The 23803-nt window shown below is 42.1% G+C and overlaps 2 protein-coding genes across 4 annotated transcripts in view; both read right to left on the reverse strand.

The window, feature by feature from the left end:
• Positions 1-11906, reverse strand: part of BPHL (biphenyl hydrolase like) — a 23970-nt gene extending 12064 nt beyond the window's left edge. For both annotated transcript variants that reach the window (XM_058175600.1, XM_058175599.1), the window contains exons 1-4: positions 11760-11906; positions 6827-6930; positions 3812-3978; positions 1452-1605 (exon numbers count right to left, since the gene is read on the reverse strand). In XM_058175600.1, the coding sequence (XP_058031583.1) occupies positions 1452-1605; positions 3812-3978; positions 6827-6930; positions 11760-11866 (532 nt within the window). In that variant the 5' untranslated portion in view covers positions 11867-11906. The remainder of the gene's footprint in view (positions 1-1451; positions 1606-3811; positions 3979-6826; positions 6931-11759) is intronic.
• A 2233-nt stretch (positions 11907-14139) lies between these two features.
• RIPK1 (receptor interacting serine/threonine kinase 1) overlaps positions 14140-23803 on the reverse strand; it is a 28434-nt gene continuing 18770 nt past the window's right edge. Inside the window, exons 10-12 of one of the 2 annotated variants that reach the window (XM_058177964.1) lie at positions 23677-23745; positions 21879-22025; positions 14140-15942 (exon numbers count right to left, since the gene is read on the reverse strand). In XM_058177964.1, the coding sequence (XP_058033947.1) occupies positions 15638-15942; positions 21879-22025; positions 23677-23745 (521 nt within the window). In that variant the 3' untranslated portion in view covers positions 14140-15637. The remainder of the gene's footprint in view (positions 15943-21878; positions 22026-23676; positions 23746-23803) is intronic. The other variant, XM_058177965.1, reaches the window with a different exon arrangement.

Consider the following 23803-nt stretch of genomic DNA (forward strand, 5'->3'; position numbering starts at 1 on the left):
TTTCTCCCCGCTAGCTCAGCCTGTCACTCATCCCCACTGGCTGACATTCTTTCCTTCACCGCATAGCGGTTCCCGCAGCTGTCCCCTGCTGCCTCCTGCTCCACAGCCACCCTGCTCTGCAGAGCATCCCAGACATATTTTCACCAGAAAATGGCAGTAGACCTGAGTCAGCACTCTTGCCACATGACCCTTGTGAGCTTGTGTGCCCATTTCTAAAATGGCGACTGTAACTAAAAAAAGGAAACTTGATAGCGAGGGCCGCCACTTCCAGGACAAGTGGAAATTGGAGTATTTTTTCACTGAAATATGAAACAACTGTGTCTGCCTAATTTGCCAAGAGACTGTGGCTGTTTTCAAGGAATTCAATATCAAGAGGCACTACCAGATGAAACATGCTAACTACAACAAGCTAACTGGGAACAAACGCAGCGAAAAATGGAAGGAACTGGAAGCCGCTTTAACGGCACAGCAGCGTTTTTTCACAAGAGCCCATGAGTCAAACGAAAATGCCACAACAGCGAGCTACGAGGTGGCAACACTGATTGCCAAGCATTGCAAACCTTTTACTGAGGATGAATTTATTAAAGACTGCATGATGAAAATAGTTCATTTGGATTTAATGTTAATGGTTCAAAGAATGTCAGGCTGAATGGTCGCCCACCCCCACATTTTCACCTCACCAAATCTGGCCCTCCTTGCAAAATGTTTGGGCACTCCTGGGTTAGAGGCACTGGGCTATAAACCAGGAATTCTAGTCTTGTCTTAAGACACAAAGCCAGCTGGGTAACCCTGGGCCGATCGCCTTCTGTCAGTCCTAGGAAGGCAACAAGTTAAGTTGGCACTTAAGTTGCCAACTTAACTTGCAGGGACTTGTCCAGACTGTTGCTAGAAGTCAAGACAAACTTGAAGGCATATACATATAACCAGACCTACACAACCCCTCCCATTTATATTATAATACTCTGTGAGAATAATCTTGAGAAACAAGAGGAAGAGCCACAGCTAGAACAATGGTCAGGCAAGAGATATCTCAACCTACAGAAGGAACAGGGGAAGAGAAAGTGTCTCAGAAGGGACCTTCCCTAGTTCTCTTGGAACCAAAAGGAAGGGAGGAGAGAAGTGCTTTCAGACTTGCAAGTTTCTGTTGCTATAACCTTTCAATAAAAGTAGTGTTACTACTCCACATTTGGTTTCCTGCCTGGATTACCTCGAAGGGCTGACAGATAAATACCACTGTAAATTTTCACATCCTCTTCTGTAACATTCGCAAAATGGTTCCCCACGCCACCATTTTGTGGATCAAATCTGGGTATTTTGCAGCTGTAATGAGTGTGGTTATTCCACCATCACTCCATCCCAATGAAGAGAACTACCGAAACCTCAGTGTCTTGTTGAGCATAAGGAAACAGACTGGAAATAACTCATTTTCATGGATGTTAGCTGATACATACCATTGTAAATTTTCACATCCTCTTCTGTAATGATCACATTGGCTCCCCAAACCACCATTTTGCGGATCAGTTCTGGATATTTTGCAGCTGCAATGAGTGCAGTTATTCCACCATCGCTCCATCCCAATAAAGAGAACTTCTGAAACTTCAGTGCCTTGTTGAACATAAGGAAACAGATTGGAAATAACTCATTTTCGTGGATGAGGGGCTTGGCCTAAAGTTAACTGATTCTTCAAAAGTAATACCTTCTCATTGATATAAAAGGAATTTAACATGGCTAAATTACAGCAACCAAGCCCGGTAAATTTATTGAATAATATTACTAAATCATATTATATATGCATATATAATATTCATATTGAATACTACTAACCGCAACGATGATCAGCAGTTTTGTTTAGGTTGCAATGACCATTGGGCATTCAAATAATAGCAGGAGCCTTGTATCTAGTTAAGTGTACCCAATTTGGAAAAGAATGAAATGGTCACTTGACTTTAGGATTTAAAGAGTTTCCTGTAGAGGTACAAGGTCAGAAAGAAGTCTGACCCGGAAGCATCAGTGGAAGGATGGATCACCCACAAGGAAAGAGCGTTACCTCTTTCACTGCCCTTGCAATAATTTTCTTACCGCTCTTCAATCCATGTGAATAGGTAGAATAACACCAATTGGTATCAGTGCAGTAGCATATTCTCTAGAGCAGCGTTTCTCAACTTTGGTAACTTGAAGATATATGTGGACTTCAACTCCCAGAATTCCTCATGCTGGCTGGGTAATTCTGGAAGTTGAAGTCCACGCATCTTCAAGTTGTCAAGATTGACAAACACAACTCCAAAGAGCCAGTTTGGTTTTCAGGTAGTCTTTGACTTAAAATGGCAAATGGGACCACATTGCTAATCAATGAGGTCATAAAACATGACCACACTGCTTTAGTGACAGCAATCCCTGCAGTCTTGGTTACCATTGTTAGCTGAATCCCACAGTCATCAGGCAAGGCAACTTCCAGCAGGTTTCAAAACAAAAAATCCATGGGAAGGCAGGCAGGAAGTTGCAAGTCCCAGGGTGAAAAGACAGGTAATTGGTCGCTGGTGAGGGAGGAAACAAGGAGGGGTGAGGGGGTACAATAGAGGCACAGCAAGGATCAGAGAAGCACAGGGAAGTTTGGTGTGGCTTAGGAAAGGTACACAAAGCGCAGCATGGCACAAACACAAAGGGGCTAGAGAGGGTGCAGGCAGGGGGGGGGGGAGACTTATTCTAGTGACTTACAACCTTCCCTGCTGATTTTCCATTAACTTGCTGGGAAGCTGGGAAGGAAGGTTGCAAATAGTGATCACATGATTGTGGGGCACAGCAACTGGTTGTAAAGGCCAATTGATTGCCAAGCTCCCAGATCGTGATCATGTGTCTATGGGAATGCTGGACAGCCAAAACTCCAGAGACCAGTTGCAAACACCATTTGTTCAGTGGGCAGTAGGTTAGAAAATGGGAGACCATGAGTGCTAGTCCCACTTTAAGAAACAAAGTGAGCAGGATGACCTTGGGCCAGCCACTCTTCTTCAGCCCTACGAAGGAGGCAATGGCAAGCCGGTTCTAAAATATAGGTGATCTTTTCTTAATGTTTACTCATTCAGCAACAATTCAAGCTTGTAATGCTGAACGAGTGGTATTTATGACGAGTCCTTGGAGTTCCAGGTGTTGCAGTGGCCTTGCAGTCATATGATCATGATCCAGGTGCTTGGTGCCCAGCTTGTGATTAGGACATTGAGATGTCCCACACTCGGGTGGTTGCTATTTGTGACTTTCTTTGCCGACTTCTAACAAATTCAGGATGCTGCAAATGATGTCTCTGCTTAATAATTCACAATGACTCACTTAATGATGGCAGCCAGGAATACCAGAATTGCTATTGTAAGCAGTGCAGTCATTACCATTGCACTTTAGGATTGCATTGTTTAATGACGGGAATTTCAGTCCAAATGGCCATTGTTAATCAAGGACTATTATTATTGCCTAGAAATCTCCAGCAACTTGTCCAGACAGTCCACAGGAGTCAACACAGCCAAAGATACACACACACACACACAAAGCATGTCCTCTACTTTGCAACACTAAATCCTTCTTTTTATTTATTTTAATTATTCAAAATAATGAGGTATTTTACCTGGATATAATAGATCAGGGAGAAAGTAAAAAAGCTACTATAGAAACGTTCTGCTTATGAATAGGTTCAATCTTCATTCTCATAAAGTTTCAAAGGCACAGCCTTGGAGCCTCTACTTGCTTATTTCCAAACTTAATATGCAAAATTCTCAGAAATCAAAGGTTTCAAAGCCGGGTTTCAGAGAAGCCTGAACACATTTACCTGCATCAAGTCAACAGCATCTTTTGCATCTCTTTCAAAAAAGTCTAGAGGAAAATCTCGAACAGGAGGGATTGATTTTCCATATCCTCGAGGGTCCCAGCCAACAACAGTAAAAACCTCCTTGTTCATATTCTTCAGCTGTGGATCAAAATCAGTCTGACCGCAGCCTAAATCAACATACAAAAACACTTTAAGATAATCATAACCAAGAGAGAAACTTATTTTATGCATATTAATATATGTAAAAGAAAAACTAAGTCCCTAAAGCATGATCAAATTAAACTACAGGTAGTCCTCAAGTTCACAATTGAGCCCAAATTATACTGTATGTTGCTAAGTGAAATTTTTAAATGAGTTTTGCCCCATTTTACCACTTTTCTGGACACAGTTGTTAAGTGAATCATTGCGTTTGTTACATTAGTAACATGATTGTTAAGTAAATCTGGATTCTCCATTGACTTTGCTTGTCAGAAAGTTGCAAAAGCTAATCATGTGACTGACCCCAAGACATTGCAACCGTCATAAACATGAACCAGTTGCCAAGCATCTGAATTTTGATCATGTGACCAAGGAGCTGCTGCATCAATCATAAGTGTAAAAATGGTCATAAATCACTTTTTTCAATGCCGTTGTAACTCTGAACGGTCACTAAATGAATAGTTGTAAGTCAAGGACTACCTGTATCTTTATGTCTCTTGCTTGACTATTAAGGAAACTAAGAGATCTTCCTCTTTTGCTGCACTGATCAATTTCATTTGTGAGTTATTGTCCAACCATTGTCAAACCAACCATTTTTCTTGTCTTTCTCCTCACAAACTCACTACCACTGGCTGAATGACTACAAAACATCACTCACTCTCCAGTGGAAAACTAAGCAGTGTTCTGCCTGATGCAGCTTAGTATGACACCAGGGAGAAAAATTCTTGTATCTTCGAGTTGGATTCCAGAAGAACTGTTGGAAGGCTGTTTTTATTGTTTCTTCTTGTTGTTGTTGTGCCATATCAGTCATCGGACATTGGCGATCATGTGGCAATCCTATTTTTGTCAACAGCCGCATGAAACAACTGCATTGGGCCTCTGGTGGCTCAACAGACTAATGCAATCTGTTATTAACACAGCTGCTTGCAATTACTGCAGGTTCTAGTCCCACCAGGCCCAAGGTTGACTCAGCCTTCCATCCTTTATAAGGTAGGTAAAATGAGGACCCAGATTGTTGGGGGCAATAAAAGTTGACTTTGTATATAAATATACAAATAGGATGAAGACTATTGCTAGCATAGTGTAAGCCACCCTGAGTCTTCGGAGAAGGGCGGGATATAAATGCAAATTTTAAAAAAAAAGTGCTGCTGAGTTTTGTCCAAATCAGTCCCTTAGGTTTTGAAGCCATGATGTTCTTCTTCTGCCTGGACCTCATTTGTCTTCAATCTTTCCCTGGAGGATTAAGTGAAGGATGCCATATTTTTCTGGGTGTCGCATCACATGTCCAAAATACTTGCTTTTTAATGGCTTTGATGATTTCCCTTTGCTTTCCCAGGTGGCTTATCACCTCCTCATTTGTGATTTTGTTAAACCAGCTTATACGTAACAGCCGTCTGTAAATTCATATTTCAAATGCATTTAGTTTCTTTGAGTGGCTTTCTGTCAGAGACCAACTCTCTACTCTGTAGAGCAGGAAAGAAAAGATGTAACATCTGACGAGCCTGATTTTCAGTCTTAGGCTTATGTCGTGACTGCAGAAGACTTTTTTTCATTTTGAAGAATGCTGGTCGAGCTTTCTCTATCCTTGTCTTTATTTTATTTTATTGTCTGCAATGTGTATTTTATGGATGTAGGAGACGGGACTAGATGTGGGACAATTTCATATACTATGGTAAGCTCAAACTAATTAAATTCTTTGATTAAATGGTAAACAAAATAAAAAAAGGGTTGTGGTTACTGAAGTCACAAAAAAATTTTCTTCTAAAGACAATGTCTCCCTAAATCAAGTTCACTTTTAGTCAAAGCAGAAAGGTGTCTATGTAGTTTGAACATGGTTTGAACTGGGATTACTAGAATTTGGATGTGGTAAAGAGTTGACGGAAGGGTTGTAGGTTGCCTGTTCCTGGGGTAGAAGATTTTTAGTTCTTTTGCTATTATTTCCCCAAAAGTTTCCTCCAGTGTTGGAATTTCCAGCTAGTTCAGTGGAATTGCAGTCAAGCACCGTTGGAGAATCTTAGATTGAGAAAGGCTGATCCTGGATCAAACATAACTAATGAGTATTTTTACTTCATAAACGATCAAGCCTGAGATTTAAGCAATAACTCCAAGGTCAGTCAAGGCAGGTAGACTTTTTTTTATCATTTTAGGTAAAGGTAAAGGTTCCCCTCGCACATACGTGCTAGTCGTTGCCAACTCTAGGGGGCGGTGCTCATCTCCGTTTCCAAGCCGAAGAGCCAGCACTGTCCAAAGACGTCTCCGTGGTCATGTGACCAGCATGACTCGACTTGGTGGGAAGGTAACGCTGTTACCTTCCCACCAAGGTGGTCCCTATTTTTTCTACTTGCATTTTTACATGCTTTCGAAACTGCTAGGTTGGCAGGAGCTAGGACAAGCAATGGGAGCTCACCCCGTTACACGGCAGCACTAGGGATTCGAACCGCCGAGCTGCCGACCTTTCGATCAACAAGCTCAACGTCCTAGCCCCTGAGCCACCGCGTCCCCTATATTTTACTTACCATTTTACTTACCCTGATTTAGGAAACAGTAATGAAAAATCTTTAAAGATCTCTTGCTATTATCCAGAAGTAAACCAATCAATTTTATCTAACCATCAGTCTATTTAGATAGTTAGATTAATCTATTTGGATAATTAGGTTAATCTGTTTAGATAGTTAGATAATTAGTCTTGTCTAAAAGCAATTATTTTAGAGTCATGCATCACTATAAAGATCTTCTGACAAATGTATTAATATAATTTTTGCATATATTTATTATCCATTCCAAATCAGTAGCATAGTACAAGTGTTAGAGCCACACCTAACATGCCAGGGAGTAGGAGGACAGCGTGATTCCCATTTCCAGTCTGTTGGTAGTGCAGGTGGACGCCATTCACTTCTACTTTCGCTGAGGTTATGGCAGTGCTGGAAGAAATAGCTCCAATTGTTCAATCTGTTCATATTCCATCCTTCTTCCCGATAGCATACATAGTTCTCCCCTCTTCTATTATTTGCACAATAAGGCACTGTATACAACAGGGGTGTCAAACTCGATTTCATTGAGGGCCGCATCAGGATTGTGTTTGACCTCAGGTGGCTGGGGTGGGCATGGCCACGATGGCCATTGTTGTGTCTGCGCCCCCCGAGCCGGGCCCCCTGCCAGAAAATGACTCAGAAAGTGAGGGGGAAGGGCCATCAGGATTTACCTCTGGAGCACTGGCTCCTCTGGCTCAGCTCCAGGAGCCAGAGGCAGGCCAGGTGGAGGAGATAATGAGGCCTCCATCCCCTGAGACTTCCCCCCAGGCCACGCCTCCAGACCCGGCTGATGGCAATCAGGCCTGGTTGGATCCCAGGTTTCGGAGATATGAGAGGCGGCTACAACAAAGAAAGGGGTGGGGCAGGCCTAGAGAGTGCTGAGTCATGGAGCCACACCCCACAGAGTATAAAAGCAGCCCTGGCTGCTTTTCTGCTCCGTGATGAGCAAAAATTGAGCTGAACTATTTGACTCGTGGAGAAGTGAGCTGAACTCTTTGACTCGTGGAGAATTGAGCTGAACCTTCGGCCTGGATTACTGACTTCTTGGTTGCCCGGCAACCCCAAGATAAGGGAGACTTTGGCAGGCAGCTGCAGATTCCCTGCCAGGACTGATAGCAGCCGTGAACTCAATTACTGGCTCGTTTAGCCAGCTCACATGGCTGAGGCCAGGAGGGGACAGAACAGCCATGGCCAGCTTGATGTCACTCGTGTCAGGGGTGCCTGTGGTGGCCCAATTGCTCTGCCAGCGAAAACGGGCTCCCGATCTCCGTTTTTGGCTGAGACAGCCTCCCGCAACCCCCTGCCAGTGAAAATGGAGCTCGAGAGGGCGGCCCTCCTGAGCTCCATTTTCACTGGCAGAGGGTTGCGGGAGGCCGTCCCAGCCGAAAACGGAGAATGGGAGCTCGTTTTCGCTAGCAGAGGCACGACAGGCCGATCCTTTGCTCTTTCCAGGGCGGCCCTGCAGGCTGGTCTAATTATCCCATGGGCCAGAATCTGGCCCACGGGACTTGAGTTTGACACCCGTTATACAGTATGGCTCTTCTCCCCCTTAATGACACTCTCAACCATCTAGTTGTGTTCAATTGAAGTATAGTTTTGTGTCTTAAAGCTCTAGTCCAACTTTTCAACTCAAGGTTTTTCCAACAAGGTATCTGTTAGGCACAAAGCCAGCTGGGTAACCTGGAGCCAGTCACTTTCTTTCAGCCATTGGCAAGTCATTGGCAAGCCATTTCTGAAAAACCTTCCAAGAAAACTGAAAGGATTTGTCCAGGCAGTCTCCATGAATCAGACACAATTGAATGGAAGGGGTGAATCTGCTAAATGTGTTTTCCAAAATTCCCAATTAGCAAAACCAACAGGAATTTTTGAATGGCAATTCCAACAAAATTTGTGGATATTAGGTTAGCAAAAGATATTTAATCACAGTAACATACTGATCAATTCCCTGATTATTGCCATCAAATTGGGGTCAAGTTGGATCACAGAGACAGACCTTCTCCTGGGTTTTCTAATCCCAACCCGGACTTTCAGGTCTTCCAATAGTGCACTGGTGTTGGAAAAGGCCACAATAGCCACTAAAACCTTTTGCAAAGAAGAACTTCTTGTTCTGAATTTGCTCACCAGGTTTTCTCAAATAAATCTGTTGATAAAATTTTCCATGCTGTTAAAAAAAAAATACAAGCACAGGCAACAGAATCACATAACTTTCTTTCAAAGCTCAAGTCTCCCTTCCTTCCTACTCTCTTACAAGTATTCTTCCTAATCAAGATTCAAAAATATTGTCAGAATTTGATTTCAGATATTGAGCAAGTAGAAATCCATTTCCATTAATTTGAATGGAGAATACCAGAAACTGTTCTAAGGAATGATAATACAAAACAAAACAAAAATCCCAAGGCTCATGCGAAAGCAATTTTAGAAAAATTTTTTCAAGATCTTTGCTTTTAAGGAGTTCAGTACTTATTCAACTGGAAAATCTTTCCTCAAATGAATTGAAATTGTCCTAGTTCAACAGAATGTACCCACTGAAATGAATGGAGCATGTGCAAATTAAATCTCATCAATTGCAACGATTCTGACTGAGCCCAGGACCTGCAGATTAGCTTAAAATGAAACTAGTATTTAATGACTAGTAAATGCTCAATGTTGACCTTCCCTACTCCTTTCCTTACAAAATCCAACTCTAAATGGGTAAGACCTTTGTTTCAATCTGCTGAAAGAACTTCAGAACATAATTTTATTTCGTGAGATTTACAAGGATCACTAATGTGACACAAAACTTAACGAATACTCCCCGCTTCTCTGGGGTTGCTCATGCACCCTGCACACACATTTGTGTGTGTGTGTGTGTGTGTGTGTGCACACGCACACATATACACACTTGGAAGCAGTTCATATTTTTAATACAAAAGATCTGAGGGAAAAATCCTTCATCCGCATCCGTGGAAATGCCTCAGCTTTCTTAGTTATAAATACCACATGACATTAAAAATAGTATTGCTTTTAAATACTTTTCTGGAAATTATGCAATAGTGAAATCATCTACTGTATGTTTTTCCTATCTGATGTCCCCTCAGTGTAATTAGTTTTTGAGAAGGGCGAGACTGGTAGGGAAGAATCCAGGTTGGGAGGGGTGATGACATATCTAAAGAGAAGGAGGTAAGCTCATTTCACAAAAGGTTCCTTAGTCCAGGGAAGAGGTGAAAGCAAAGGAAAAAGAGTAGTTGTGCCTTCATCACACTAGGACAGGGGTCTGCAAACATGGCTCTTTTAAGACTTGTGGACTTCAACTCCCAGAATCCCTCAGCCAGCAAAGCTGGCTGAGGAACTCTGGGAGTTGAAGTCCACAAGTCTTAAAAGAGCCAAATTTGCAGACCCCTGCACTAGGAGAATTGTTTTGGCAAGATTTCATGGTCCTCGACTTAGGACCACAAATGGACCCCAAATTTCTGCTGTTAAGTGAGACATACATTAAGGGAATTTTGCCCCATTTTAATTTTCTTGCCACAGTTGTTAAGTGAATCACTGTTGTTGATAAGATAGCAACCTGGTTGTTAAGTGAATCTGACTTCCCCTTTGACTTTGCTTGTCAGAAGGTTGCAAAAAGGGATCACATTACCCCGGGATGGGATCAACCAGTTGCCAAGCATCTGAATTTTGATCACATGATCATAGGAAATGCTGCAAAGTTTGTAACTATGAAAAATGGTCACAAGTCACGTTTTTCAATGCCGTTGTAACTTTGAACAGTCTCCAAACGAGCTGTTGCAAGTCAAGGACTACCTGTACTGCCCTGCAGGCAAGAAAGTTCATTCTAGAACTCTATCTAAGTCAGGGGTCTCCAACCTTGGCGACTTTTAAGACTTGTGGACTTCAACTTCCAGAAGTCCTCAGCCAGCTTTGCTGGCTAAGGAACTCTGGGAGTTTAAGTCCACAAGTCTTAAAGTTGCTAAGGTTGGAGACCCCTGATCTAAGTGGTACTTAGGTCCTGAGTTTCCAGCTCAAAACCCTGAGGGCCAAACAGCAGAGACCAAAGATGACTCTGTTAGTTCTATGGGAGGATCGAACTATTCTCCCACTCAATTCATTTTTGACTGAATTTTGGAAGGAAGGGTAGGATTGCCTCCATTAAACAAAAGGAATCAGTTTTCCAGGAGCTGTGAAGAATTTAAATTACATGTCCATGAATTCCAGTTAAGCACAACACATTTAAACTGGTGCAGGGAAAACCTAACAGCAGCATTTGTGCAATTGTTTGACTATCATAGATTGGGGGTGGTTGATTATAGCGGGTTGTGTGAAGCGAAATCCTTTTTCTTAGCTTGATATATTGGATTAATACTGTACGCAGGTTAAGAATTTTGCAATACAGCAGTATAACACATTTCTGAAAAGCAGCCTGGTTTAATCTGGTGTGGGATGTACCAAAAATGTTGTAAATGGAGGCCATGTTAATTACAAACAATTTTGCAGTCTGCTTGCAAAGATAATTATGCAGTCTGCTTGCTTCCAGGTAATTATGCAACGGCCCAGAGTATTTTTTTAAAAAAAACTTTCAGCTTTATTAGTATAATAAATAGGTCAAAGGCAGGATGGAAGGCTGACATTTTTTTATTTAAAACCCCCCCATTTTTTAACTGGTTCAGAATCTTATTTTCCTAGACAATTGTTTGCCTAAAATATAGGGAGGGGGGGAGGATAGATGCAATTGTTCTTCCCCCAACGAACATTCCTGCAGCCTTTGCGGGTGCTTTTCCCACTTACCAATATATCATGTCACTCTTAAAAGGCGAGTTTTGCGGAGCCTCCATTAAAGGAAAGGATCCCTATGGAGCAATAATCTGATCTAAAATCGGATTCATATTATCAGACTTCGTTCCATTTAAGAAAAACCTGCGCGGGATCACAAACGTAAAAGGCACCCAGTGCACAAATTAACAGGCACACACCCCGTAGCAAGACTGCCAAGTGCTTCGGTTAGACCTAAAATCTCTCCAGCTTTGCAATTAAGCCCCCGGGCCTCCTAAATGTATGGAATCACACATACCAACTTCAACCACTGCACCTCCACCCGCCTCACCCGCATCTCGCCCCGGCATTAGACATTCCCGACTTTGCTTTGCGACCAATCACGCGTGCGCACTGCGGTTTCGGCCCCCCTCGCTTGCGCTGGCTGGTGGGTTCGTTGCGTCTCTTGTCCCGTCTCGCGGGCGTTTTACCTATAGGCAGCCCTGGATCCCGGGACCTCTGCCGGCGTTGCAGAGCGGGAGAGGTGCGAGAAGAGGTGCCGCAGCCGCCAAAGCGCTGAGCCTGCAAGTCGAGTCATTTTTTTCCTTCCTTCCCCGCGGTCTGTCTTGGTGGCTCCGCCTTCGTTGCAGCTCTGTCGGCTCCCAGGACACGTGGTTGCTATTTATTTATTTATTTATTTATTTGACGGGGCTCATGGTTGACTCAGCCTTCCGTCCTTCCAAAGTCGATAAAACGAGGACCCAGATTGTTGTTGGGGGCAATAGGCTGACTCTGTAAACCGCTTAGAGAGGGCTGGAAAGCACTGTGAAGCGATATGCAAGTCTTACTGCTATTACTATTCTGCGACAAACTGGGAACAGAACCAAAGAAAATAGTTCACACCATTGTTGGGTTTATTAAACCAATTTATAAGGCCGCCCAACACTCTCTCTCTCTCTCTCTCTCTCTCTCACTCACACACACACACACACACAAGATACCTCGATGAAGGTATCTTTTCTTTTATATACACCGAGAACGTATGCACCAAGACAAATCCCTTGTGTGTCCAATCACACTTGGCCAATAAAAAATTCTATTCACACACACACATGGGATACTCTTGGCAGTTTACAACTTTAAAAATCCACTAAAATATAGTCCTCAACTTACAACCACAATGGAGCCCAAATGTTTAAGTGAAACATTTGTTAACTGAGTTTTGCCCCATTTTACGACTTTTCTTGCCACAGTTGTTAAGTGAATCCCTGCAGTTGATAAGTTAGTAACCCGGTGGTTAAGTGAACCTGGCTTCCCCACTGAAGTTTGCAAAAGGTGATCATGTGACCTTGGGGATACAGCAAGGGTTATAAGTACAAACCCATTGTCAAGCAGCTGAATTTTGATCATATGATCATGGGGATGCCGCAACGATTGTTAACTGTGAAGAATGGTCATAAGTCACACTTTTTAGTGTTGTTGTAACTTTGAGCGGTGACTAAACGAACTATTGTTAAGTCGAAGACTACCTGTATAACCATCTCTTCCCCCTCCACAGCAACAACACAATGTGACCATTTGATCTGCTCCATCTCTGTTGGGGTCCCCAGATGTGCTGACAAAAATGTATCTTCAGGGCCTTGCAAAAAAACAAGGTGGGGGCCAATTGTGTCTCCAGGGGTTCCATTGTTTCCGTAGAGAAGGGGCCATCACTGAGAAGGTCCTTTTATATGGGCTGGTTATTTTGGCATTGATTAAATAGGAGCCCCATCAATCAGTAATGGAACTTCCATATTACACATTACATGTGCCACTCTCTGGGTCTCCAAAACTGTTCCATGTCTCATTCTGGACCAATTGTAACTTTTGAATACTCTTCAAAGATGGATCCATGTAGAACACATTGCAGTAATCCAGATGAGAGACGACCGGTGACTTGAGTTTAACGTATCGAGTAGCAGACACAACATGCTAATAATCCCCTTGCTCATAGGCATTTGAAGCTTGACACGTGATGCAAAAATAACATACAATTCAGAGACTTGTACTGCAAACCTCACCCTTTTGTACTTGGACCCCAACATTGGATGCAAGTATAGTTAGTTTTGGTTTAGTAACCACAATTGGGACTGGCAACTTGGCTGTGAAGTAAAACTAGGAGTGTGCTTAGGCTATTGCTTAAGTTTTCATTTGTTTACAGACATGCAAAGGTTGTAAAAGTGAAGATTGATAATTCTATTTTTCATCACTGTTGTAACTGAACAATCGCTAATTAAATAAGGCAGGCACTATTACATAAGGACTACCTGTATGTAAATTCCTGGTTTCGCATTGCATTTTGTTATTTGTCCTAGGGGAAATCTGTGTAATTGCTCTCAGGGGAATGAATAAGTTACACAAACCAGTGGTGAAATCTGAACCGGTTGGCTACCGATTCAGTGACTGCTCATGCGCGCCACACACGCGCATGCACAGTACGTGCCAAAAGGAGGCTTGGGAAGGTAAGTAAAGCGATGGGTGGAATCAGCTGTGGCGCGTGATTTTGAGAACCTTTTTAAAAGTTTTGTAAAGCATTTTTTACTACCGGTTCGGCTGAATAGGTAGTAAAAAATGCTTTAATTTTTTTTTAAAAAAAGGTTCCACAACTGTATGATCACGGTATAATATAGAACAGGGGTCTCCAACCTTGGCAACTTTTAAGCCTGGAGGACTTCAACACCCAGAATGCCCCAGTCAGGGAGTTGAAGTCCACCGGACTTAAAGTTGCCAAGGTTGGAGACCCCTGGTTTAGAACACCCATCTTTACTAATGCAGTAGCATATCTTCTGCAATATGCCAGTTTAGTATAAGCCATCATATTAGAAATTGGAAGAGTGAGTTCTAGTCTTGTCAGCTGGGTGACCTTGAGCCAGTCACTCCCTCTCTGCCCTAGGAAGAAGGCAATGGTAAGCCAATTCTTAGAAATCTTGCCAAGAAAAACAGCACAACTTGTCTATGGAGTTACCAAAAGTCAAGAGTCACAGATGGATCGATCAATTGATCGATATAGATAGGTAGATACACACACACACACATATACATACACAGGGCTAGACATGTTCCTTCTTTGGGTATTAGGCCACAGGACCAATTCTGTTGCAGTTTCTTCCAATACATCTTTTATATCCTTCCAAATTTTCTTTGCCATTTCAAAACAAAAGTGGGGGGAAAAACCCTTGCTTCAGAGGCAAAAGCATGATTTTCAAAACATGCTGTTATCCTTGTTTGATCTTTGGGGAGATATTAATGCTGTTGTTTTCCCTTTTGATTAGCAACCTCCATTCCCATTCCTCATGTTTTGCCTTTATATGTAAGAAAATCACATGTGATCCTATACTGTTCATCCTTGCTAAGATGGTTGCCGAAGCTGCTGCTGATCAGCCCTTGCCAAACTTGTTATATCCCTAGTCTATTAAGATTCACGGTTTACTGATAGCAGTGGCAGGTTTTACATAACTGAACGCGAATGATAATCCAGTTTTGTTTTTGAGAAGAGATTCTGGTTTGTAATAAGACTAGGAGAACAGCCTTATACCCATTTTCTCTATTTAAAAAATTAAAATTGTACAAATTGATTCAAAATTTGACATATTATATAAGACAGGGAGAGGTATGTATGAAATGGGGAAAAATATTGCATTTTATACCTAGAAAAAAGCCCATAGCACTTTGGAAGTTCTGATGAACCATTTCTGGCCAGTTATGATTTGGCAGAAGCCAGGTCCAGATTACTTCAAATGTCTTGCATTTTGATGAAATAAATCCAGACAGACAAACAGGGCTAACTTAGTGGGTATCACTTCCTATTTCCATTATCAATTCCCAAAACGGAACATCTTAGGGACCAGCTCCACCAGTGCTTTCCTTTCTCTCATCCTTCTCCTCAGCCACCACCATTGCCGCTAAAGGCCCAGTGTGGGATATACAAAAATCTTGCCCAGCTGCTCTGCAGCCTTCCCTAAGTCCTCTCTCATTCTTCTCAGCCATTGCTGCTGCTCTCCCTTAGCTGTGGACAAAACATGTTGTGGTCCGTGTCCAGAACAAAACAGCCATTTTGTTCCGTGCACAGAGCAAAACACTCAAAACACACGTCTGTCTCTGCTGGAAAGCATTCTGTTAAGTTTGTTGCTTTTTTTTTTTAGGGAGTGCTATGAAAATGTCCCTTGGGATTGGCCATCATTTGCTCCTTATCTCTTATTCCTTGCTCTGCTTGCATAGAGTAGCGGTCTGCTGGCAGCATTTGTCGTGACCAACGACTTCTTGTAATACAAACATGTCTTCTGGAAAAATGTCCAACTCAGCCAAAGTCCTCAGCTTTTTGTTTGACTTCTTATCTGTTGTTTCCATTAGAATCCTGGCTTATTTTGATAAAATTATTGAGGAGATCTCTCCGATCGCAAGCAAAAAGGGCTCTGGCCAGCTTCCCCACCGTTGCCCCTTTGCTGCCTTCCTTCATCAGCCACCTCTGGAACATCTGATAAACTTTTTCTTTGAGTCCATCCCGTTCATAGTCGTGGTCAATTTCGTCCAGCTCCGGGTCACTGAAGCCCAGTTTACGAGCGCAGTGTTTCCACTTCTTGGACAAGTTGTCTCTCACAAGGTTTAGGTGAACATCCGAAACTATGGCAGTGCTCTCTGGTGGTAGAAAAAAAGAAAAACAAAATAGTTATTTAAGTCATTCCAGAAAGAAGTTCTTTGAGGCCATCGGTGCTATAGGTAATCCTTGACCTTGACAACCATTCATTTAGCAAACATTTGGAGTTACAACAGCACTGAAAAAATGACCTTTGCCTCGTCATCGTACTTACAAACACTGCAAAATCCCTACAATCATTTGGAAACTGGCATGTATTGGTTGCTAGTTACAGCATCCTGGGGTCTTGTGATTACCATTTGCGACCAAAATGGGACTTTTCGCCTCGAACTCTTGGCGGTGCCTGTTTCTCTCCCGTGTTATGCCTCAGTATTTTGGGCCACAGTCCCTCTGTCCCAGTCCCTTCGCCGCGGGCCATTCATCACAGTACAGTTCGCGTCGGGCTTTTGGGCGCACAGGACAGTTTGAAGTCAGCCAATCGGTGCAGGGGCTCGAGGGCTTTGGGAGTAGAGCGGGGGCTGCAGTTCAGAGGGAGGCTCTGTTACTCCCAAAGCCCTTGAGCCCCTGCACCAATTGGCTGGCTTTGAACTGTCCTGTGCGCCCAGAAGCCCGATGCGAACTGTACTGCGACGAATGGGCTGCGGCGAAGGAACTGGGACAGAGGGGCTGTGGCCCAAAGTGCCGAGGCATAATAACACGGAGGTGAAACCCTGGTGGAGAAACAGGCACCGCCAAGAGTTCAAGGCAAAAAGTCCTAGACTCTTTGTGACCTTTCCAGCCAGTTTCCAACAAGCAAAATCCACGGAGGAAGCCAGATTTGCTTAACGACCACAGGATTTTTGCCATGGTTGTTAAGCGATTCATTGCAGTTGTTAAGCAAACCATGTAGTCATTCGCTTAACAACTGCAATGATTCACTTAACAACCGTGGGCAAAAAAGATCATAAAATCGGGTGCAACTCGGTTGCCTTGCTTAGCAACAGAAATTCTGGCCCTAATTGTGGTTGTTAACTTGAGGACTAGTTGTGTTGAAACCCCTTGATGGGTAAAACAATGAATGAGCAGGCTATTGATGACTAGCGAGATGTCTGTTGTTATCGTTCAGTTTTTTTCATGGACAGAATGGAAGACATTTCCCTACTTGGTGAGAAATTTGATGTTTATGTACAATAATAGAACTGCCTCCTCTATTTCCACACAAGAAATTCAAGTCGGGCTGGAATTCCCCTCACATGGAGGTACTCTCTGAAACGTGGATCAGAAACGTGGATCAGAAACGTGGATCTATCACTGCTAAGATGGCGCCGACGAAGGCTGCCTCGGTGAAATGCTCTCTAATTGTTTCTTTATTTCTAATTGTTCTCTGTGACTCACTACGGATTTCCTACTCACGAGACCATCTGCTAAAAATTAAGGAACATTTTTTTAAGGAGCAGCTTTCTTTAATCTCACCCCCGCCTGTCTTTACAAACACGGAGGAGATTCTAACACAGGAGGAGGCAATTCCCACGGAGCCATGGATTACTAAAAAAACCAAACGACGGAAACGAAGGAAACGAGGTAAACGATCTGGGATCTTAATCAAGCTAAGAACTCGCACTAAAACTCCTCTGCCTTCAATTTTCCTAACAAATATACTCTCACTTGCAAATAAGATGGATGAAATACTCCTCTTAAACAAATACTATTCTGATTTTCGCAATTCAGCAGTCCTATGCTTCTCTGAAACCTGGTTAAATGAATCAATTGAAAATAGCAGCCTGAACATTCCAGGATTTCAAATTGAACGATCAGACAGGATTCCAGAAACATCTGGTAAAAGAAAGGAGGAGGCTTATGCCTATATATTAATTCAACCTGGTGTCAAGATTTTAACATAATTTACAAATTCTGTGACAACAATTTAGAGACTCTAATTATCAACTGCAAACCTTACTATTCGCCTCGTGAATTTTCCTCATTTCTTCTAATTGCTGTTTATGTCCCACCACAAGCCTGTGTAAACGAGGCATTACGAACTCTAGCTGACCAAATCATGGAGGCTGAAGCCAAACACCCTGATTCACTGGCCATTGTTTTGGGAGATCTAAACAAGGCAAACTTAAGGAAAGAACTACCAAAATACTTTCAGCATGTCAATTGTCCCACCAGAGGCAAGAATACTCTAGACCACTGCTACACAACACTAAAAGATGCCTATCGGTCTTTACCACGTGCAGCTGTAGGACACTCTGATCATTGCATGATTCACCTTGTACCTGCTTACAGGCAAAGACTTAAAGCCATAAAACCAATAATTAAATCAGTGAAAACCTGGACGGAGGAATCAGAATTAAAGCTACAGGCATGTTTTGACTGCACTGATTGGAATATTTTAAAGATACCTCTGCAGACCTGGATGAACTCACAGATACTGTAACATCATATGTCAGCTTCTGTGAAGACCTATGTGTACCTACAAGGAACTTGAATACACAGTAATAACAAACCTTGGTTTACACCTAAACTTAAGCAGCTACGACATTCCAAAGAGGAAGCCTACAGAAAAGGTGATAAAATGCTGTACAATCAGGCCAGAAATGCACTAACAAGGGAGATAAGAGCAGCAAAAGAAGCTACTCTGAAAAGCTAAAGAATCAATTTTCAGCAAATGAACCAGCAAACATGTGGAAAACTCTTAAAAATATCACCGCTATGGCAAACCTCCTTCCCAGGCTGAAGGTAATCAACAACTGGCAGATGACCTGAATGAGTTTTACTGCAGGTTTGAAAGGAAACTACAGCCACCTATCTCCACAACCCCATCTCAGACACAGCAACAACAGCCAAGCCTCCTACAACTGACCCCATTTCATTGGGTTCACAACCCCTAGTGATCACAGAAAAGGAAGTGCAGGATCTATTTCACAGACAAAAGCCAGGAAAAGCTTCAGGCCCAGACAAGATAACTCCTTCTTGCTTAAAAGTCTGTGCTGACCAATTGGCCCCATCTTCACCCATATTTTCAATAAATCACTAGAGATGTGCTATGTTCCTTCTTGCTTCAAACGCCTACCATCATCCCAGTGCCGAAGAAGCCCACCATCAAGGAACTGAATGACTACAGACCAGTTGCTCTAACATCTGTAGTCATGAAAACCTTTGAAAGGCTAGTGCTTTCCTACCTGAAAACCATCACGAATCCGCTTTTAGACCCCTTGCAATTTGCATACCGAGCAAATAGATCAACAGATGATGCTGTTAATATGGCTCTGCACTACATCCTACAACATCTTGAGTCTCCAAAGACCTATGCAAGGGTCCTTTTTGTAGACTTTAGTTCAGCATTCAATACCATCATTCCAGACATTCTTCTAACTAAGCTAAACCAGCTACAGGTACCGGAACAGACTTGTAAGTGGATCACAAGCTTCCTAACAAACAGGAAGCAGCAGGTGAAGCTAAGCAAGATCACATCAAATACCTGTACAATTAGCACAGGGGCCCCCCAAGGCTGTGTGCTCTCCTCACTTCTCTTCTCTCTGTATACCAATGACTGCATCTCCAATGATCCATTTGTTAAGCTACTGAAGTTCGCAGATGACACAACAGTGATTGGTCTCATTCGAGACAATGACGAATCCGCATATAGACGAGAGGTCGAACGACTAGCCTTGTGGTGCAACCAAAACAATCTGGAACTGAACACACTCAAAACCGTAGAAATGGTGGTAGACTTTAGGAAAACCCTTCCATACTTCCACCTCTCACAATACTTGACAACACAGTATCAACAGTAGAAACCTTCAAATTTCTGGGTTCTATCATATCGCAAGATCTCAAATGGACAGCTAACATCAAAACATCATTAAAAAGGACAACAAAGAATGTTCTTTCTGCGCCAACTCAGTAAGCTCAAACTGCCCAAGGAGCTGCTGATCCAATTCTACAGAGGAATTATTGAGTCTGTCATTTGCACCTCTATAACTGTCTGGTTCGGTTCTGCAACCCAACAAGAAAAACACAGACTTCAGAGGATAATTAGAACTGCAGAAAAATAATTGCTACCAACTTGCCTTCCATTGAGGACCTGTATACTGCACGAATCAAGAAGAGAGCCGTGAAAATATTTGCAGATCCCTCGCATCCTGGACATAAACTGTTTCAACTCCTACCCTCAAAACGACGCTATAGAGCACTGCACACCAGAACAACTAGACACAAGAACAGTTTTTTCCCGAAGGCCATCACTCTGCTAAACAAATAATTCCCTCAACACTGTCAGACTATTTACTGAATCTGCACTACTATTAATCGTTTCATAGTTCCCATCACCAATCTCTTTCCACTTATGACTGTATGACTATAACTTGTTGCTGGCAATCCTTATGATTTATATTGATATATTGATCATCAATTGTGTTGTAAATGTTGTACCTTGATGAACGTATCTTTTCTTTTATGTACACTGAGAGCATATGCACCAAGACAAATTCCTTGTGTGTCCAATCACACTTGGCCAATAAAATTCTATTCTATTCTATTCTATCAGAAACTTCATGGAGACACTTCACATAATGTTTTAAATAAGATGATCGGCAAGATGTGTGGCATGCAAACATGCTATCATGACTATTTGTTGTGACCAAGGATCCCTTCACATGCTTTGTGAAGCTGAAAAGGGTGTTTCTGAACATTTTTCTGGTGACAGAATAGCTTTGGTATAGCTTACTAAAATTTTGGCCACCAGATCAGGCCTGCAAAATTCCCGATGACTGTAGATTAGAAAAGGAAGGCCAACTTTTCTGTATCTCTTTCCTGTCATCTGGTTACTGCAGGCCAGAAAGGGTAACTACTAAATTTGAATTAGGGCCTGCTTGCAAGGAACACAGGATGCCTTATAAAGGATGATCTCTTTAACCATTCCATCCAATAAGGCTACAAAGTAGGGTAGCATAGAATTTTGTCTCCATGACTAACAGTTTTTGAACCTAAGTCCCTCCGTTCAGATCTATTCCAACACTTCCTCTCTTTCACTATCTTAAAGCTATATATTGCTTGCCTTGGAATAAACTCATTTAATTAATTGGAAATGCTTTTGAATGGATCCTTACAGACTATTATTGTAACTTTCTCCAATGTATGTGTTATAAAACACTGGGCATGAAATCTCTGTAAATAGCCTAGGGTTTTAGTGTTAAATTTAGTTTTTAATGGGGTTTTATATTATTTTAGTGATATTTTTAATTCGGCCTAATTAATAAGTTTTTTAATTGTTGTTTTTACTTGTATTATTCTCGTGTTTTATCTGGCTGTAAACCGCCCTGAGTCCTTCGGGAGATAGGGTGGTATAAAAATTCGAATGAATGAATGAATAAATAAATGAATGAATAAATAAATAAATGAATGAATGAATGAATGAATGAATGAATGAATGAATGAATGAATAAATAAATAAATAAATAAATAAATAAATAAATAAATAAATAAATAAATAAATAAATAAATAAAATAGAAAAACCGAAATATCAATGATGAGTAATTCTCCTATTAAGGAAGACAAAGCAGAGGTGAAATGCTCCTGGTTTGGACCGGATCACGCGATCTGGTAGCGTTGGGGGCAGGTAGTTCGGAGAATCGGTAGCAAAAATCCCTGCCCCCACCCCACCCCCGCCTCGCTGTTCCTCTTCTCTGTCCCTGAAGCTCTCAGTGGTGATATAGCTGCAAACGGCCTTAAATGACTGCTGCGGCGTTTCAAACTACAGCTGATCAGCGCTGTAGGCGGCTAGTAGACTGGTGCCTCTATTTTTAAAGAAGGTAGACCAGTGCGCTCCCAAGTTTTGTATACTTTATTATTTTTATTATTTACTATTATTTACCATGCCTTGTCAGTCACCTGACCACCAAGCCACGCCCACCAATTAAGCCATGCCCACATAACCGGTAGGGAAAATTTTTAGATTTCACCCCTGAGACAAAGGTTTATTTTTCTACTTACCAAATATTTTCTGGTATTCCTCTATATAGTAATCAGTGGTTGCTGGAGGGCTGTTTCCTCGAATGTCTTGATTTTTGATTTCTAAATAGTTGTAGGAGCCTATTTGAATTCCAGTACTATTATATATGTTGTAGTGTGCAGGTTCTTCTGATTATGGGGAAATGTTTAGGGGAAAAAAAAACAAGTGTAAAGACACAGAGACAAAAATATAAAGAATAAATAAATATATACCAAATTGTACATTAACAGGTACCGTATATACTCGAATATAAGCCGATCCGAGTATAAGCCGAGGTCCCCAATTTTACCCCAAAAACTGGGGTAAACTGGGGACTCGAGTATAAGCCGAGGGTGGGAAATGAGGCACCTACCGGTCGGCGAAACCCTCCTCCTCGGCCGAGAAGGCTGGCGGCTCCCGCCCGCCTCTCACTGCACCGGCAGGGCTTCCCCGCGCTAAAGCAAAAGCCCGCCAAGTTCGCGCCGGCCGGTATAATGTGAAAAAAACGAAAAAAAAAAAACTCGAGTATAAGCCGTATATACTCGAGTATAAGCCGAGGGGACGTTTTTCAGCACAAAAAACGTGCTGAAAAACTCGGCTTATACTCGAGTATATACGGTATTTTAAATTTAGAACAAGTGTTTTTGAATAAAATGAAAATGGTATCATTTCGTCCTCTGAATATTGAGGACAGATTCAAAAAATCATCTCTACCGGAGTTGATTAGTATAGTCAGTATGCCAATAGTTTGCCAACATGTCACAGCTTATTTGAAATGTTTTTTTATAAACCTCATGTTTTTAGAGGACATATCAATGCCTCCACCTCCTACTTGAATAATAATATTTTTTTTTTAAAAGCCTTTGAGGCATCCATGCCCCTCATGCTATTTCATTCCAGGCTAGGCAAAGTTATGCATAGCAGAAAAGGCATAAATTGTAGTTAGCCAAAGAAATTAATTTACAACACTATTCATTATACCTCTTTATCCTTTCTATTCTTGTTTTTATCACATCAATACAGCCCTTCATACAATGTCTTTTGTTCTGGAGACTTCCCATCTCTCTCTTTTTTACAGTCCCATTAATTCTATCCACCCACTTCTAGTTTTGTTATTTTTCATCCAGTTGTTTATTAATTCTCATTAATTCTCCGATAGGAAGTCAGCCAGCAAGCTTCCTGTCCCTGGCCAACCTCAAGAAAGATTGCCTCTCTAGCATTGCCTTTGCTAGCTTTCTAGCTATACTTTGCGTTGGCTGGGTGGGCCTGTTAGCAGCTGCAGGGAAAGGAAACCTGGGCATGATGGGCAGGAACAAAGGCTTAGGCCTGTTGGGAGTGGTGTGGGGAATGGAAGAGGCCCATATATTTGCTGGCTGAGGCCTCCTAGACCATGGAAGAGGGTGGGGGGAAGGAGGAGTTGCAGGACTCCCGTGATCTTAAGAACAGGTGTGCTGCCAATCACCTGAATTTTGATCACATAACTCTGAGGGTGCTGTTGCAACGGTCAGAACTTTAGGCAGGGTTCTTGAGTCTGTTTATTCTGGACTATTGTAATTTCAAATGTTATTGAATGAACGGTTGTAAGTTGAGTACTGTCTTTATAATGCTCTAATAAAGGGGGGCATTCCATATATGGGGTGCAGTGCTTCAGATGAAGTCTAGATGGCAACACAGAGACAAAGAAAAGTCTAAACATTTCACTGCCACCTAGCTATCATTTGGCATTTTGCAGCCCAGACATGGTATGCGCACCATTAAAAGAAGTCATCTGAATAGAACGTTTTACTTGTGTGTTTTTACCTGTAGGTATTCTGCCCATAATAGGATGTGCAAAGTTGAATTTTCTAAAGGGAACGGACTCCACAGGACCTAAACAATTGTACAGATCATTTCAGAATTATGTCAGTGTCACTGTTCTTGACTTCTA

This window comes from Ahaetulla prasina, chromosome 3, assembly GCF_028640845.1.
Source record: "Ahaetulla prasina isolate Xishuangbanna chromosome 3, ASM2864084v1, whole genome shotgun sequence".
In the NCBI taxonomy this organism is placed as follows: domain Eukaryota; kingdom Metazoa; phylum Chordata; class Lepidosauria; order Squamata; family Colubridae; genus Ahaetulla; species Ahaetulla prasina.